The following is a 17,751-nucleotide window of genomic DNA, read 5'->3' as shown; positions in this document are numbered from 1 at the left end:
ATTAAAATGTTATAACGGCCTCATGACAGCCAATGTCAAAACCAACCACATGACAGTTTAATGTAGTGTTAACCCATAAAGCTAAGTGGTTTCTTAAGTTTGATCATTCATGACATGTGTCATGTCATGATTATGAAGGTGTCATGCCAGTCTTATGCACACCCCTTCAAGTAAAGTGTTAATGGTTTTTTTTCTGTGATGCATTTACTGTATATCCACTGTATTCTATTGTTAGTAGACAAACAAAATAAACTGAGTAAAAGTGTGCTTTAAAAAAGTTTATTTCCTGGAGGATCAAAAAGAAACACCTGTAAGTGTTAGATGCAATAATATAGATTGCAAATTACAGGTCAGATTAGTGTGATTTCTGCTATTCACTGTCATCAAAAAAACAAAGAGATACCATACAATGGTACAATGAGAAGAATCCACGGTCTGCTAGTGCAGTTGCAGTGTGGATTTGTGTTTTTGTATGTGCGTGATTCACTGCTGCAATGCATCAGAAAGTTTTTAGTCCCAACAGTGCATATACTGTAAACGCTGTATCTGTTTTTAGGGCAGCACCAGGTATCCATCTTGATTAGTGCTTTGGCATTTTCAAAGTCGGTGAAATGTCGTCAGACTAAGCAGCCCTCTAATTATCATTTCCAACAAAAACCTCGGCACAGCTTCACCAGCCGTTCCGCAGCCGCAGGCTTTACTTGTAGTCAAGACAAAGCAGATCCAGAGGAGGGCAGGGGGTCTGGAGCGGGGTCATCACCAGCACAGATCTGAGTCACTGGCTTACGCAGAGCAGACCACCTTGCTTTTATGTATTTATATCCTCCTCGGTTTGCCTTTGGTCTTAGCTGGCTGGTTAAGATATCATGCACAGCAAATAAAAGAAGGGTTTTTAGTCTGTCTAAATATAGGCAGCAGAATGACAGGAGAGTTCAGATTAGCCGTCCTAGTTTTCCTGAAAATAGCACGGAGAAGAATCATTTCCAGAGATTAAGATGAATTTGCTGTCTTCTGCGCGGCAGTGCTCTCACGGAGTGGTGTTCCAGGTCAGAAACAAGCAAACGCACACACACACACACACACACACACACGGTATTTCAATACAAAAGGCAAACACGTCTCCTTGCAAATTAGTTTTATTGTAGATAAACCACTTTATTCAAAAAAGCAATGTGTCTGGTGCAATTAACATCATTACCACTCGCTGAAAGTTTAATTCAAAGCACATTTTCTGTTGATCATGGCAGCAATAATGTATTAAACAATGGCGAAAAGAACATTATGACCAGGAATATATTCAGAAACGCTGTGGAGATGAAAGCATTTTCAGCATTTTATAGAGTGGATTGTGGTGGCTGGATCACATGGTGGAGAACTGCTGTAAGTCTCTAAAGTATGTCAGATTATGGTCATCTGCCGCACCTCTGAAACACAGTTGACACTTTCAACGCTATCTCACGACAAATTATTACAAATTCGTACGAGTGAGTAAAACGTGGCTGACTGGGGTTTAGACAAATCGTACGAATTCATACGAGTGAGGTCCTACGCATTCGTACGATTTGTCTAAAGCCCAGTGGCGGTTAGGTTTAGGGGCGGGGTCAGGGGTAGGTCATTCGTACGAATTTATTCAAATTGACCGTTCGCAGGCCCCTCCCACAAAACGACCATTGTCCAATCACACATCATAGCAACCGTTACTATGTGAGCAGGTCCGTCAAACATTGACTCCAAGCAAGATGGTGAAGCGGTGCGCCCACGGCGTTTGTAAATCGGACACTAGGTAGAGATTGTCTGGAGGAGTTGTGTTCTTTCAGTTTCCAAAGCCGAAAACACAACGTGAGCGGTGCCTACAATGGATAAAACAGTGTGGACGGCCCCACTCCCAGTTACATGTGTCGAACATGGTTAACTCGCGTGCAGCGTGCGTGAGACTGAGACACTGAGATTAGTCAAAGACACATGGAGAAAGCAGATCAAGAGGATCCACAAAGGAATTACGTTTTCTAAAGGGTTGTTGTTAACATGATATTTTCGGGGGGAAATGAGCAGCAGTCAACTAACAACTAGTTAGCAGTGCAGCGCCCGTAGGCTACAGTTTAAAAAATCGCATTCAGCATGACACGCAAGCGGTTGCCGTGGTAATAAACAACCTGCTTGTTAAAGCGAATATCTGAGGCAAAATTACTAAATATGCAGCGCGAGTTATATATTTCTAACTCCAAACATTAGCCACTGAACCAGCTTATAAAATCTTCTTCAAGGCTGTGCTGGTTGCATCTGAGGTACAGGTCATGGGGTTTCTCAGATTTTGCTTGAGACCGGTATACGCATTCGCCTCGATAGTAGTCGTGTCTCCTTCATTGCGTATTTTTTTATTTTGAATATATCCCTCCACTGCATACTGTAACCCCTTGTGCCTCGATCTGGAGGATATCGCTGAGTATTGCTCCGAAAAAGGTCACTGACACGCACGGGTATCCCTCTTCCCGTCATGGCAATCTGTCGCGCTGGTCGTGTTTCACCATTTGTTTGACGGGCGCAGTAACAATAACTACGGGGCGTGGCTTATGCGAACGGTCAATTGGGCAACTCGTAAAATATGTACGATTTAGCAAAAATCATTCATTCAGGAGCGAAGCAAGTGCCTGTGTTTATGAATGAGTCACTGAATAAATGACTTACTCGATTCATTGAAAAATGCTGATTCATTCAGTAATGAAACACCACTGTTGTGGCTTTGTTTGGAACTAATTTCATTGGAAAAGTGGAAAAAGTAGACAAGAGTGTCTCAAAAATGTAAATTGTTTAAATTGAAGAGTTGTATAAAATCAATATCACATTTAATATCGTTCTGACAGTCTTGCTCATGTGATATTGATCAATTATTTTATAAATATTAAAAACAAAAACTCAATATGGGGCATTTTTTTCCCCCATATCTCGAATTTTGGTGGCATTTTTATTATTTTGGTGGCATTTTTGCCCCAAGCCCCCATTAATATCCAGCTTCCGATAATCCAAATGTAATATTTTCAGTTAATTTATCGGTAAAGAAACAACAGCACCTCATGTAAACCTATTTCACTTATCTCTGTTGAATCTCTGAAGTGCAGTCCATTGCACAACTTTGTCACCCGATCTCAGTGCTGAACAACTGTTGCGCAGTTTAGACACAGTTTGGGAGTTTTGGTTGTTATCACGGTTGTATTAGACTGCCATCCATGAGCATGGATCAGGTCACTCGCATCGGTTTTCACAGTGCATTCAGCCATTTTCAGTCCTAAATGCAACTAAAATGGGTCGCTATGTAGAGCCCTGATACTGCTCGGGTGCCCAGGAAGAAGTTCCTATTATTATCAATGTTGAAAACGTTGATGAATAGAAAGTTCATTAACTAAAAATAGAATTATTTGGTAACACTTTTTTTGACAGTATCCTTGTTACATACTGAATGTTACATGTACTTACCGTATAATTTATGCATAATTACATGCATTTAACCCTCAACCAAACCCCAATCCTATAGTAAGTACATGTAGTTAATTATTATTACTCAGTACTTAAATATAGATTTACACTGTAACACTGACACCTTCAAATAAAGTGTAGCCAATCATTTTTTAACAATCTAAAAGTCTTTACTGTCTCTTTTGGTCAATTTAATGTGCCCTTATATTAAGTACATGCCATTCATTAATATTACTATTAATATTGATGGGTCTTATGTGTGTAAATACACTGTAAACTGTTTAGATTGAAGTGTAAATGAACAGTGTGATGAGCAGTACCTCTTTGATGAGCGCCATGAAGCGGTTGCCGAAGCGCCAGGGCTTGTGGCGGTTACACTGAAGTGAGCTGACGGTGATTTGAGGAGACTGCTGGACGGCCACGGCCACCACATGTACCGCGTCATACATCAGGGCAGCATCTGTCTGGAAACACACACACACACACGGGTCAATCGGCCATCAGCAGAACACCTGAGGCTCACCAGTGATAATGAATCGAGCCTTTAAAAGGAGGTTAAAACATCAGTGTCAAGATTCGTGGTGCATATTCAACTCAACGACCAATCACAGACAATGAGAAAGTGTCCGAGTAGCCTTCAGCTTTCTGCCACACCAACACACAGCCCTCCATACCGGAGACCTCTCATTCCACAGACCAAAATAAAATCTAATTAGTGTTTGCCTTGGATGATTGAGAAGCAATCACAACACCTCCCAGACTGGGCCGGTATGGAAATCACGCCTGAGGGGGCTTCAGAAATTGCTATCCTGTCAAATAAATCATAGCCAAACCTGTAATTTCCCAGCTTTTGTCTCTGATTGTCTGCCGCAAGGTTGTGGCTAAAGATGGCTCTGCCCTAATAATACTGCAACTTCACACAGTTCACAGGCCGCCTATTTGTATGTTTGCAGGGAAATAAATCAGCATGGCTGAAGATCACACACTGACCACAATAAGACCAAGAATTGAGGACAAACACCCATAACTACGAAGGTAAAAAAAGAAAGTAGCAAAACCCAAGAGATTATAGATTTGAATTTTAGAACTTCCTCAATAAATATTATAGTGCTACAAATTTCATTGGTCAGGCATCGACCTATAAAACGTCTGCATTCCCACTCTCAGCCCCGGTTCGGCTCTCTCGCACATGCATTCTGACAGTCGGTAACTTATCGCAATCATAAAAACTAACTCCGGGGTTCTTATTGCTGTTGTTAGAACAGCCGTGTATTACACAACACACCATCACGCTGTTTAAAAAAATAAATACAGTGATAATACCATGGGTAATACCGACGCTGCCTCGCTTGTCAATTGACAGACTGACAGTTGCCGTGGTTTCTATGTCAACAATATGGCCGCCGCAAACATTGATGACGCAGATCGAATAACATCTATAAAACTTCTGCATTCCCACTCTTAGCCCCGGTTCTGCTCTCTTGCACATGCATTACAAGTGCACGTGTCAATATTGCAACAGGAATAAAGTAGTATCAAAAGTCAAGGTGCTAAGATTGCTAAATTGTACTGCAAGATTTAAGAGGTTGCAAGTTCAGACTCGTGGTTGTACAGCAAAATTGTAGTAAAGTGTAAAAATATGTCATACACATGTATGTATTGCTTATAGTCAGTATATTATATGTTGAGGATCATCACAATAAAGTGTGTGCAGATATTAAGCAGACAGTACTAATACTCTAATGACTGCTAGTTGACATGTAGGTGAAAAGTTACTAATAGTTAGTAGACTGTCTAAAGTGGACCATTGAAATAAAGTGTTAACCATTATAGTATCGATTGTGTAACATTGGCAGTCTGTTTTGATTTCTGTTCTTGTCGGTGTCTGGTTATCTGGTTATTAGTTCAGTTTAGTCTTCCTCCGCCCCCGCCCTGTTTGTTTCTATGGTTACATATTGATTAGTTAGTTCTGTTCGGGTGTGTATCGTCTTATCTTGTTAGCTCTCCGGTTTGTTTGTGTATTTAAGCCCTGTGTCTGGTTCAGCCTTTGTCAGTGCTTAACTTTGTACTATGTTGCTTGTCCCGTTCCCGAGTCTTGTTCTTGAGTCTGAATTTGTGAAGGTTTGACTTTATTTAATGAAAGACTGCTGCACATGGATCGGCTTCATCCTCTGCTTCAACCAACGTGACAGATTGTATATTAATCTTGATCACGATTTATCTTTCAATAAATTATGCATAATCGTCTGCGATATTGGCCAGCTTATTTATCTTCTTTTTTTTATATATTTCCATGATCTTGCATTCATTTGATATTTTCATTATACCTATAAGCTTGGGCTTGCCAGATCAAGAGTTTGTTAAGGAGAGCTTCTGAACGATTGGATTCCTTAATTTCCAAGATCCTAGACTTTGATTGAAGAAAGGATTTCAGTCATCATTTAATCATCATTTCTTTTTTATATGCATAATATGCATGTACACTACCGTTAAAAAGTTTGGGGTCGGTACGATTTTATTTTTGATTATTCCAGTGTAAATCAGCTGTTTTCTGTGTGAATATATAGTAAAGTGTAATTTATTCCTGTGATCAAAGCTGAATTTTCAGCATCACCAGTGTCAGTGTCTTCAGTGTCAAATGATCCTTCACAAATCAGTATAATATGAGGATTTGATGCTCAAGAAACATTTATTATTATTATCAATGTTGAAACAGTTGTTGGTCTGTCAGTTGTACAGTTTTTTTTTTTTTTTTTTAGGATTCTTTGATGAATAGGAAGTTCAAAAGAACAGCATTTGTTTGAAATATAATCTTTTGTAACATTATAAATGTCTTTACTGTCCTTGATAAATAAAAGTATTGATTTCTTTCCTCCAAAAAATAAAAATAAAATTCTCACTGACCCCAAACTTTTGAACGGTAGTGTATATCTCATGCCTCATCAATTCTGGTATATAATGTATATAATCCAATAGCAAAGCAATTTGTTGCAAACTTGAATCTATAAATAAAATATAATAAACTCCCGCTTCAACGGTATAGATGGAATAGTAAGATAAACTTGCCTTTCATAAGAATATGACACTAAAAAGCATTAGAATCAGACGCAGAATTTAAATTGCATTGGCGGCGTTTTAAGGCGAAAGAATCAGCGTGATAAGTACAGTAAGTGTAACTCTTTTATAATTGAGACTTCCTCGGTTGCTTCATCACCTGCTTTCGCAGAAGAAAGAAGAAACTTTGCAAGGGAATGAAAACAACAGGAACAAAAACAACTGCTGATATGCATTACAGATTCTGAGAAGAGGATAAATATTTGACTTTCATACTGTGCCCAGAAGGAAGGTTTCTTAAATACTGCATGGTGAGAATAAGCCTTAGGAAACCCTCCTATCAATCATATACATTTTCAAAATAGCGTTTTTACTTAATTTAAACAAACCTTGCAACTTAAGCAACTAACTTTTCAACTTACTTAACAAACCTGGCAATCATGCGCACATACTCTTTCTACACTACAAACACACACTAATGATCTGAAAAATATGATATCAGCTTCTCAGTGACGAACCATAATAAATCCAAATATGAATCTCAACTATGTTGTTAGCGAATGCAGTTACATGTGCTACAATACAAAATGTTTTTTGTTGTTTTAATAGAAATGTATAATTTTCATAATGTATGTGTGTTAATGTATAAATATAAAAACAAAATCAAGAAACCAGGTATGAGCAGAAACTCTCTTGATTTTGCATGGAATTGCATTAATTCTGATGAAATGTAAAAAGAAATTTCTCAAATGAGAGCAACTGTGATTTTAGGTGAGTGTTATCTGCTTCAGTGGTCATTACAGTCATTCAGATTATAGTGCCAAAGGTCTACAGAGTGGCAACAAATCGTAAATTATTCATAAACTACTGCATCAATGTAAAGGCTTCTCCAAAAGGTAAGTAGCTCTTATGATACATCTTCTTGGGCCAAATTGTCAGGCAAAATTACATGTATCTTTCAAAATGACGGGGGGGAAATATTGTGTTGCTCGCCAAACGCTAACATCAAGTTCATTTGGAATCAATAGAGTCTCCTGCGCGATTTGCGTGAGGAGTGTTCCCTTTCGAACGGTCACTTCGTATTGCGTAGCTATACGCAGTGGGGGAAACTCCTTTTCCTCGATTTACTGAAACCTATATGTAAAACGCATTTGCAGCTGCACAGCCAGCACACTGAGCGTCTGGCACGCTCATAGGCTGTGCTGCCGCAACTGCACAACCAATGGCGCGGGCGACTCTGACCTGCAGCCAATGAGCTAGCTCAACGTCAGAGCCCGTCAAGGGGGTGTGGCTTAGCCTATAAAAGACCCCCGAATTCGCCATTATAGCAGATTTTACTCCTTCAGCGACAGTATACATGTCCCTGAGCCTTTTACTGTGAATTCGCCGTCGAACAAGCCTTTCAGCCTGAGCGAGCTTCTCTTCAGCAGACTTCGCCTGCAAGCCGTCGTCTCCTGATGCCGTCTCACCTGTGGCTATCCGGCGACATCCTATATCCTTTCTATTGTTTCAGAATGCCTCGTTCATCCTGCGCCACGTGCGAAGGCCGTCTGCACGAGGCAGACCAACACGAGAGCTGCGTTTCCTGCTTGGGTGTCGACCACGCGGAGAATGCACTCTCTGTCGGCGGATGTGCGGCCTGCGACTGCATGCCTATCTCCGTGCTGCGCAATCGGCTAGCTCTCTCTCGAGACGGCGATGCCGCTTCAACCACGCTTCCCATTCCGAGGAAGAAGAAGCGTCGCAGCCAACGGCAACCAGAGGGTATGGAGATTGGTGAACGCACGCCGGCCGCGTCCCCGCGTGCTTCACTTTCTCCGACTCAAACGCCATCACCGGTCCTGTTCACAGGAGACCAGCGCCCCCCCCCCCACACGTGGCGGGCCTCGTCTCCTTCGGCGGATCTCTCGAGCGCGACGACAGCATATCCATCGCCGCTTCTGAGGACGAATGGCCGGGCTCTCTCGACCCCGTCTCCGCTTCTCAATCTGTGGCCAGTGGATTAGCGACCAGGACAAACTCCGACGCCGAAATGCTTCGGATCCTGACGAAAGCCGTCGCGGACCTCGAGCTAGAGTGGGCCTCGCCCGAGGAGCCGCCTCGTAGTCGGCTGGATGGATGGTTTCTGGAGGGGCGCCAGCAGGCCCCGCGTCACAAACCGGCGGCATTTTTCCCCGAGGTCTACGAGGAGCTAACCAAGGCCTGGCGCGCTCCATACTCAGCACGTGTGGGATCTGCAGTTTCCGCGACGCTCTCCTCCGTGGATGGCGCAGCGGAAAAGGGTTATGAGTCTTTGCCGCCCCTCGAAGAGGCCGTGGCAGCTCATCTTTGCCCGAGCACTGCAGCTAGCTGGCGAGCTAGAGCCGCTCATCCCAACAAACCCTGCCGAAACACCTCAGCCCTCGCTGGACGCGCGTACTCCGCCTCCGGTCAGGCTGCATCGGCCCTGCACACGATGGCCGTGTTGCAGGTCTACCAGGCCAAACTCCTCCGGTCCATGGACGAGACTGGCCCGGACCCGGAGACCTTTCGAGACCTGAGGAGTGCTACAGACTTAGCGCTGCGTGCTACTAAGGCTACAGCACAGGCCATCGGAAGAAACATGGCGAGCTTGGTCGTGCTCGAGCGCCATCTTTGGCTTAACCTCACCGAGATTAAGGACGCTGACAGAACGAGGTTTCTCGACGCCCCGGTGTCCAGCTCCGGGCTCTTCGGCCCGGCGGTGAAAGGATTCTCGGAGAGGTACACAGAGGCACGGAAAGCGTCCCAGGCCATGCGACACTTCTTGCCGAAACGTTCGAGCTCCGCGACCAGCAAGCCCAAGCCGCCGCCTTCGCCTCATCCAGCCAAGCCGGTGAAACAGGCCTCTCAGCCCCGCCCTGCGGCTGATAGCCAACGCCAGCCAAGGCCCGCGAAGCGCTACCCGCTCCCCAGGCGTCAAGGCCCTCGACCCAGCGCCGCGGCCGACCAGGTGCCTCCGAAGTCGTCCTAGCACGGAGAGGAAAGAGAGAGGGCTCGTGTCTCGCGCTAGCCGGACCACCCTCGAAAAAACCGGCAAAACTTCCCACAGCTCCCTGTTCAGTTCAGGCGGCTGGGGATTTTATTATTGTAAACAGGCCCGCAGCAGTGAGCGCGTCTTTGCAAACAAACGCCGTTTTCACGGCGACCCAAATAAAGCACAAAAAGAGTATGTTTCACAATCACATCACACGGGTTCACGGTCCCCCTTCACTAGGCGGCCCCCGCCCTGTTGTAAGACTGAAATCCCCCCGGGCAAAAGCCGGTATAATCAGTCAAACACTCAGTATGTGCACAAATCACAGTGTAAGGGTATCAGGTCCCCCTATGTTAGGCGGTCCCCCCCATTCAGTGTGTCAAGCCCTAGCCACACGGGCGTTGGCCTGGCAAGCCATCCCTGGTGTGTCGAGTTGGGTCATAAACACTATAAAGCGAGGCTACTCGCTCCAATTCGCTCGCAGACCCCCGAAATTCCAGGCGGTTATCGAGACATCGGTGAGAAGCGGCGTGGGTCACGTGCTTCGCACCGAAGTTCAGAATTTATTAGCAAAAGGAGCGATAGAGTCAGTCCCTCCCGCGCTAATGTATTCGGGGTTTTACAGCCGCTATTTTCTAATTCCAAAGAAAGACGGCGGGCTCAGACCCATACTAGATCTGAGACGTTTGAACAGGGCTCTCATGAGACGGCCTTTCAGAATGTTAACACTCAAACAAATTCTCGCGCAAGTTCGCCCGGGGGATTGGTTTGTTTCAATGGATCTGAAAGATGCATACTTTCATATTCAGATCGACCCTCGTCACAGGCCATTCTTGAGATTCGCCTTCGAGGGGAGGGCATATCAATACACCGTTCTGCCGTTCGGTCTGTGTCTGGCACCCCGTACATTCACGAAATGTATGGATGCAGCGCTCTCCCCGCTAAAAAGCCAGGGAGTGCGTGTGCTGAATTATCTCGACGACTGGCTGGTGCTAGCGCAGTCGAGAGACGAACTAATAATTCACAGGGATTTGATTCTCGGCCATTTAAAATGCCTGGGTCTCACAATCAATGTTGCCAAAAGCGAACTGAACCCCAGCCAGACTGTGGTCTTTCTGGGCACGGTTTTGGACTCGGTGACAATGAAAGCGCGGCTCACTCAAGAGCGCGCGCTATCTGTGCAGACACTGGCAGCCGCATTCAGGGCGCGCGAGCGCGCGCCTCTGAAGAGGTTTCAGAAACTGCTTGGTCTAATGGCAGCCGCATCATCAGTACTCCACATGGGATTACTGCGCATGCGCCCGCTGCAGCACTGGCTGAAACGCCGTGTGCCAACCCATGCATGGCAGTCAGGCAGCCTGCGCATTATGGTGAATCACGGGTGTTTAAGAACACTGATTCCCTGGCGGGCTCAGGACTGGTACCGCGAGGGGGTGACCATGGGGGTAGTTTCCAGGAGGAAGGTGGTTTTTACAGACGCATCCAACCTGGGTTGGGGAGCGCTGCACGAGGGCAGGCCTGCCTCCGGCCTCTGGTCGAGCACGGAGCAGAGCTTACATATCAACTGTCTGGAAATGAAAGCAGTTGGTTTGGCCCTGAAAGCATTTCTGTTAAACCTCAGGGGTCACCATGTCCTGGTCTGTACGGACAACATGTCAGTGGTGGCCTACATAAATCGCCAGGGTGGCATCAGGTCGGGCAACCTGCATGCTATGACGAGGGACCTCCTCCTATGGGCACAGGCCAACCTGAGCTCCCTGAGAGCAGCGCACATCCCGGGCGTCCAAAATCTGGGCGCGGATATGCTCTCACGGGGCAACACTCCCCTAAGCGAGTGGTCTCTGAACCCTCAGACGGTCAGTCTGATATGGGAGAGATTCCGCGAGGCCGAAATCGACCTTTTCGCCTCGAGAGCCAACACCCACTGCAGGGTGTTTTTCTCGAAGAACAGGGACGCGCTGGCCCATCCCTGGCCCAACCGCCCCCTTTATGCTTTCCCCCCCATCTCGATGGTCCCACAAGTCATCGAACGGGTCAGGGAGAGCGGATGCCCAGTCCTTCTGGTGGCTCCTCTCTGGAAACCCAGACCATGGTTTCCGGAGCTGGTTCAGCTGTCAGACACGGTCCCCTGGCCCGTTCCAATGAGGAGGGACCTCCTCACACAGGCCAAAGGGACGATATGGCACCCCCGACCCGATTTATGGGCCCTCCATGTGTGGCCCCTAAACGGGTACCCGGGGGCCTTCCTGACAAGGTCTTAAGCACTATCTCTGAAGCAAGGGCCCCGTCTACTAGGCGTCTTTATGCTTTGAAGTGGTCGGGTTTTTCCAGCTGGTGCTCGAAAAATCGAGTTGACCCAGAGTCATGTGAGGTATCGGTGGTACTCTCCTTCCTGCAGGAGCTACTGGACGCGGGCCGCACCCCGTCCACGCTCAAAGTTTATGTGGCAGCCATCGCAGCGCATCATGCGTTGGGGGCTGGTCAATCACTGGGAAGAAATGACCTGGTGGTAAGATTTCTGAAGGGCGCTAGGAGAATTGACCCCTCCAGGCCCCCATCAGTACCTCCCTGGGACCTCTCCACGGTCCTCAGGGCCCTGAAGGGGCCGCCTTTTGAACCGCTCCGGTCGGTGGATCTAAAACCACTCTCGCTTAAGACTGCTCTCCTGTTGGCATTGGCATCTATCAAGCGAGTGGGAGATCTGCAGGCCCTTTCTGTGAGTCCGGCATGTTTGGAGTTTGGAGCGGATGACTCCAGAGTCATTCTCAAACCCAGGCATGGTTACATACCCAAGGTGCTCTCAACGCCGTTTAGAGCGCAAGTTATCACGCTATTAGCCCTTCCCCCTTCTGCTGAGGATGGGGAGGTTAATCTTCTCTGCCCTGTTAGGGCGCTGAGAGTCTATCTGGAGCGTTCTGCGTCTTTTAGACAGTCAGAACAGCTGTTTGTCTGCTTTGGTGGCCGATCTAAGGGTGGTCCAGTTACCAAGCAAAGACTGTCTAGATGGATAGTGGATGCCATTTCTATGGCTTATACTTCAGTGGGTCAGGTTTGCCCTATAGGTGTCAGGGCCCATTCGACTAGAGGCATGGCCTCGTCATGGGCGTGGTCATCTGGGTTTCCCATTCAAGATATTTGTGATGCGGCCGGCTGGTCCTCGCCTTCCACATTTATGAAGTTCTATAATATGGAGGTGCCTTCCCTGCAGGCGAAGGTTCTTTCAGTATGATTAAGACTCGATGCTGTCTGGTCTTGTCTACAAAAAAATTACTGTGCATAATCACATACATACATATATAAAACCCGCTTAGGCCGGTTATGAATTGTACTAATAATCCCGACAGTGTCGGGGTTTGTTAGCATATTCTGTTGGTTGTTACTGACTCTTATATATTATTCAGGCCTGACAGTGTCTGGTCTGTTATATATATATTTATATATTGGGTTCTGGCTTGTTCTGTTAGCTCAGGGGGCCTGAGTTGCAGTGCAACCAGTTACTAAGGGTGCGGCGTTTTACAGGGCGTCCCCACTGCGTATAGCTACGCAATACGAAGTGACCGTTCGAAAGGGAACTACTCGGTTACTATCGTAACCTCAGTTCCCTGAGAGAGGGAACGAGTATTGCGTAGCCGGCCGCATTTAGTAACTGGTGAAGTTGTCGCTTCAGTCGTTTAAACCTGCTATAATGGCGCATTCGGGGGTCTTTTATAGGCTAAGCCACACCCCCTTGACGGGCTCTGACGTTGAGCTAGCTCATTGGCTGCAGGTCAGAGTCGCCCGCGCCATTGGTTGTGCAGTTGCGGCAGCACAGCCTATGAGCGTGCCAGACGCTCAGTGTGCTGGCTGTGCAGCTGCAAATGCGTTTTACATATAGGTTTCAGTAAATCGAGGAAAAGGAGTTTCCCCCACTGCGTATAGCTACGCAATACTCGTTCCCTCTCTCAGGGAACTGAGGTTACGATAGTAACCGAGTAGTTATTTAACACACTGATGTTCTGCCTGAAGCACTGCGAGTCAGTCATGAGTCAGTTATGGTCTCAGAGTAAATCGCTGCTATAGGCAGGAGACCGTGAGCAGCTCAATAGATTTTGGAATAGAGCAAGTCTGTCATGTTAACTTTTAAAGTGGGCGACCAGAATGTATTTCTGACTAGATTTATGGATACCTGACTTTTTTTATTTTTTTGGTCCCCATGAGGAAAACATTAAAAAAACATCACTTAGTATGATTTATAAGCTATGTAAAAATTCTGAACGTTTTCTGTTGGGTAGGTTTAGAGCTAGGGGATAGAATATACAATATAAAACCATTATGTCTATGGAAAGTCCCCATAAAACATGGAAACCAGTGTGTGGTGGAGGTAAACCCTATGTTATGGGGATAAATGGGTAACACTTTATTTTAAGGTGCTTGTAATAAGCAGTAATTAACAGTTAATAAGACACTTATAAGACCATATAAGACACTTATAAGACCTTATAAGATGCATATAAGATGCATATAAGCATTAACTACTTCATATAAGGGTTAATTAAAGGTCCAGGCCCTGAAGAGATCAGGGAAACTACTCCCTCTTGGGAAGGTCAATTTTTAAGGGCCTGGGAGTTTGTGTTACCATTTATGTTTGTTCGGCTGTTCTAAAAGTGCAATGTATTGATACTTGAGAAATGTATTATTTAATTTAATTTATTTATTATCATTAGTTAATGCTTATATGCATCTTATATGCATCTTATAAGGTCTTATAAGTGTCTTATTAACTGTTAATTACTGCTTATTACAAGCACCTTAAAATAAAGTGTTACCGAAAACAGCTTATCATACTAAAGCCCTATTTGGACGGGAGTTTTACAAGGGTAGATGGAGTAAAGTAATGAATGCTTTTTGCATTCATTACTTTTTGCATTCATTACATTACAACTGAATGCTTTTCAAGCACCTCCATACTTAAAAACTACTTTTAAACAGGAAATTACATAATATTTACGTGTCCATTCGCACGGGATTAGCATTTACCTGAGTTCATTTTTCCGGACCTTTTTACAGAAGGTAAAAGTCGCCGTAGTCTTTATTGACATTGTCCGTAATGATTCCTGAGATAGCGCTTTCGGACGGGACTAAAATCACTGAGAAGCTCGTAATAATGACTTTACCCCAAGGGCGTAGGTTTAGGGGGGGACGCTAGGTACTAGTCCCAATCAATATTTTGAGATGACAAATTTGTCCCCACCAATATTTAGCAAGCTCCTTTGAACTGCTATTTTGATATTTGCGCTGCTATTTGGATCGATTCCAACGGCCAGGACGACGACAGTACAAGATACGCCGTAATTTGATTGGCGGCGGGGTATCTGACAGGCAGGCTACACGCGCGGGCCGGGACTACTTTTTGTGCTTGCACTCACTGGCAGCGAGCGGGTGGTGTGTGCGTGTGTGTGTTTGTGTGTGTGTGCGCGCGTGACGACGCCCGACGGTAAGTTACCAGGGCTGTCTGTCTCTCTGCATGCCATATACAAAGGCCAGGGTAAAACATTTTAATATTCCGTTTTTTGCCCCTTTTTGTACTTTGTAGATCAGCTATGTCACCCAAGAAGAAGAAAGGGGACATACGAAGCTTTTCATAAAGCAGAGTGTAAGTAGGCAAAAATAACTAGCCACACAAATAACTAGCAGTAGTAGTGACTGACCAGGCTTTCAAATGCAGATTCTACTGTGGAAAATAGTATTAACTGGTGATCCTGGTTACCCAGGATATTGTTACAGTTAAACCTAGCTTCTGCAATCTTTCAAGGTTAGGAGCATTAATTAGGGGTGTGCAGCACGGATAGACTCATAGAAGTCGCGCTATCATGATAGACGTTAGCAAGTCACTGAATGTTAATTAGCCTACCTTAACTTAGAATCTTGCAGTCATAAACAGTGGATCATCTCAGACATTTTTCGTTTCTACATTCTGTTTATGTAATGTATTTGTGAGTGTAGCCTACTTGCTAGACACATGTCTGGAAAAATATGTTGGCAATATTAAAAAGGCAATAGTAAACACTGTTGGTTATTCAAATATAATGAATCATTATTTGTTTGATAATATCCAAATAACAATATCTGGTAGGAGGGTTAAACTTGTTTTTTTTTAAGGATAGAATATATCAATAGAATTTGATATAGAATAGAAGATACATAATAATTTATGTTAAATAAAATGTTTGGTTGTCTCAGGTTTTTATTTTTTGAGAGTGCATTTTTGAGATTATACAGTTATACTAGCTCTTTATTGACAGTATACAGGATGGTGTATCGGGGGTCAGGATACAATATAATGAGATGAGATGAGATGAGATGAGATGGGGGGGGGGGGAGGTGGGGGGGGGGGGGTCAGGGGGGGGAGGGTGTCAGATGGGATGTCCCCACCAAAGCTGAGACCAAACCTACGCCCATGCTTTACCCCACCTCTCCATGTTAAACTAGTCCTGTCCGAATAAGGCTTAAGTGATGTTTTTTGAAAATCTACAAATGCAGAAAGTTTTCTATAAGGGTTGAGGATCTAAAACAGCTTGAATTACAGCTGACAAGTTCACCGGGAAAGAAAACATCCGTTTCTCCTGTATAATCCAGATGGTGTTTAAAGCTTGGCCATTAGCAGATATGTTACTCTGGTGAAATGAAACCAATAGTCATTTTATTGAGGAAACATATTGGACTCTTTTGTTGATGTGAAATGCACCGTCAATTATAGAGTGAGCCATTTATACCGCGACTCACTGCTAGTGGTATAACCTCCGACAAGGTTCCCTGATGACCGAGGGGAGGAAACAACCACTATGATATTAAAAATCTGTCCATGAGCGAGTGTTGATGAAAGTGAATGGGTGTAAAGACGCCTCGGGAGAAGAACAGTCCGCTTTAGGCCCAGGGGTTTCAGTCACCAGCTGCTGGTCAAAATGACTCGAGGCTGCTGTGTGTGTGTGTGTGTGTATGTGGAAAGTTTGGCTTGTGGCTGTTTCACACCACCACAAAGCTGTCAATCACCCTCCTACCTCTTTCTACACTAACACACAGATCGGCTTCATAATCACTTGTCCGCCATTCCACGCCTGTCAATCAATCAGGATGCGAAGGGAGCGCAAAGTGGCAGCCACTGGTCTTGGAGGGAGATGAGACACGGGACGAGGTGTTGTCAGGAAGGAACGTGCCATGAATTCACATGACCGATCGCCATCCCCCTCTTTATGGCATCCGGCTGGGCCATTAAAAGGGGACAGCCGAGACTGGGTCCCTGCCGCCTATCTGTGGAGAATACACATTATCCTAAGTCACCCGGCCCACCAGTGAGGCAACGTACGTCAATGAGCCCGGCTTATGCATTGTGAATAATAAATAAGTAATAACATCAGACAAACAGAAGACAGGGCCTCCACCTGAATACGAAATGAACGCTCCTATTAAGTGTGTGTGTGTATTAGCGCAGCTTTGTGTGATGGAGCGGGGGGGAATCAAAGCCCAGGGTGTGTGTGGGCTCTCCTGGGAGCCTTGCTTTGTTTTCTTCAGATTTTCATCAAAGCATTATGGATCTGTCGGCATGCCTTACTCTATACCAAAGCACAGCAGCCAGCCCATAAATATACACTGAAGATGAGAAACTGGTAAAGACTTGTAAAACATGGTGGCTAGGGATGTCACTTTACATGAATTCCCATTATCAATCGTTGTTTAAATTAACGATCAATTAATCGATTAATCGTTAACCGTGACCTCTTACATCCGGAGCCCGGGGGGCCGGCTACTAAGTTATCATGTTACTTAACAATCACTTGCTTAACCAACACAAAATACACTTGGGTTTACAGTGAATATAGGGAATATGACCATCACTAAGTGCGTTTAAATTTACTTGCATATTCTAAGTGCTTGATTTACATAGCGTGAAAAATCACTGCTTTACATGAAAATGTGATCTGTAAAATCATAGTTCATAACAGATAGACTTGTGTAATGTATCGTTGAAAAAGACTCAAGCAGAATACAAGCAGCATATTTGTTTCAGTTAACTATACCAAGTATTTGTATGAAAAAGTGCACATGTAAAGAGTATACACATGATGATTTTGCGCCACTTTTTTTTTGTTAACTTGGCAAAACATCCAGTAGATCACATATCTTTATTTAGAGCACACGGGGCCTGGAACGAGCCCAAACACAACATAAGACAATGCGTCGATCAAGGAGTGACA

General features: G+C 44.9%; 1 protein-coding gene across 1 annotated transcript in view; it reads right to left on the bottom strand.

Annotated features, from left to right (window-relative positions):
* Positions 1-17,751, bottom strand: part of grik2 (glutamate receptor, ionotropic, kainate 2) — a 250,725-nt gene that overhangs the window by 84,393 nt on the left and 148,581 nt on the right. Inside the window, exon 8 of the mRNA XM_056251625.1 lies at positions 3,792-3,935. Within this exon, the coding sequence (XP_056107600.1) occupies positions 3,792-3,935 (144 nt within the window). The remainder of the gene's footprint in view (positions 1-3,791; positions 3,936-17,751) is intronic.

This window comes from Rhinichthys klamathensis, unplaced genomic scaffold (genome assembly GCF_029890125.1).
Source record: "Rhinichthys klamathensis goyatoka isolate OS25496 unplaced genomic scaffold, OSU_Roscu_1.1 h1tg000087l_1, whole genome shotgun sequence".
Lineage (NCBI taxonomy): Eukaryota > Metazoa > Chordata > Actinopteri > Cypriniformes > Leuciscidae > Rhinichthys > Rhinichthys klamathensis.
Note: the sequence above shows the minus strand (reverse complement) of the source record. Positions and strands in the feature narration are given on the sequence as shown.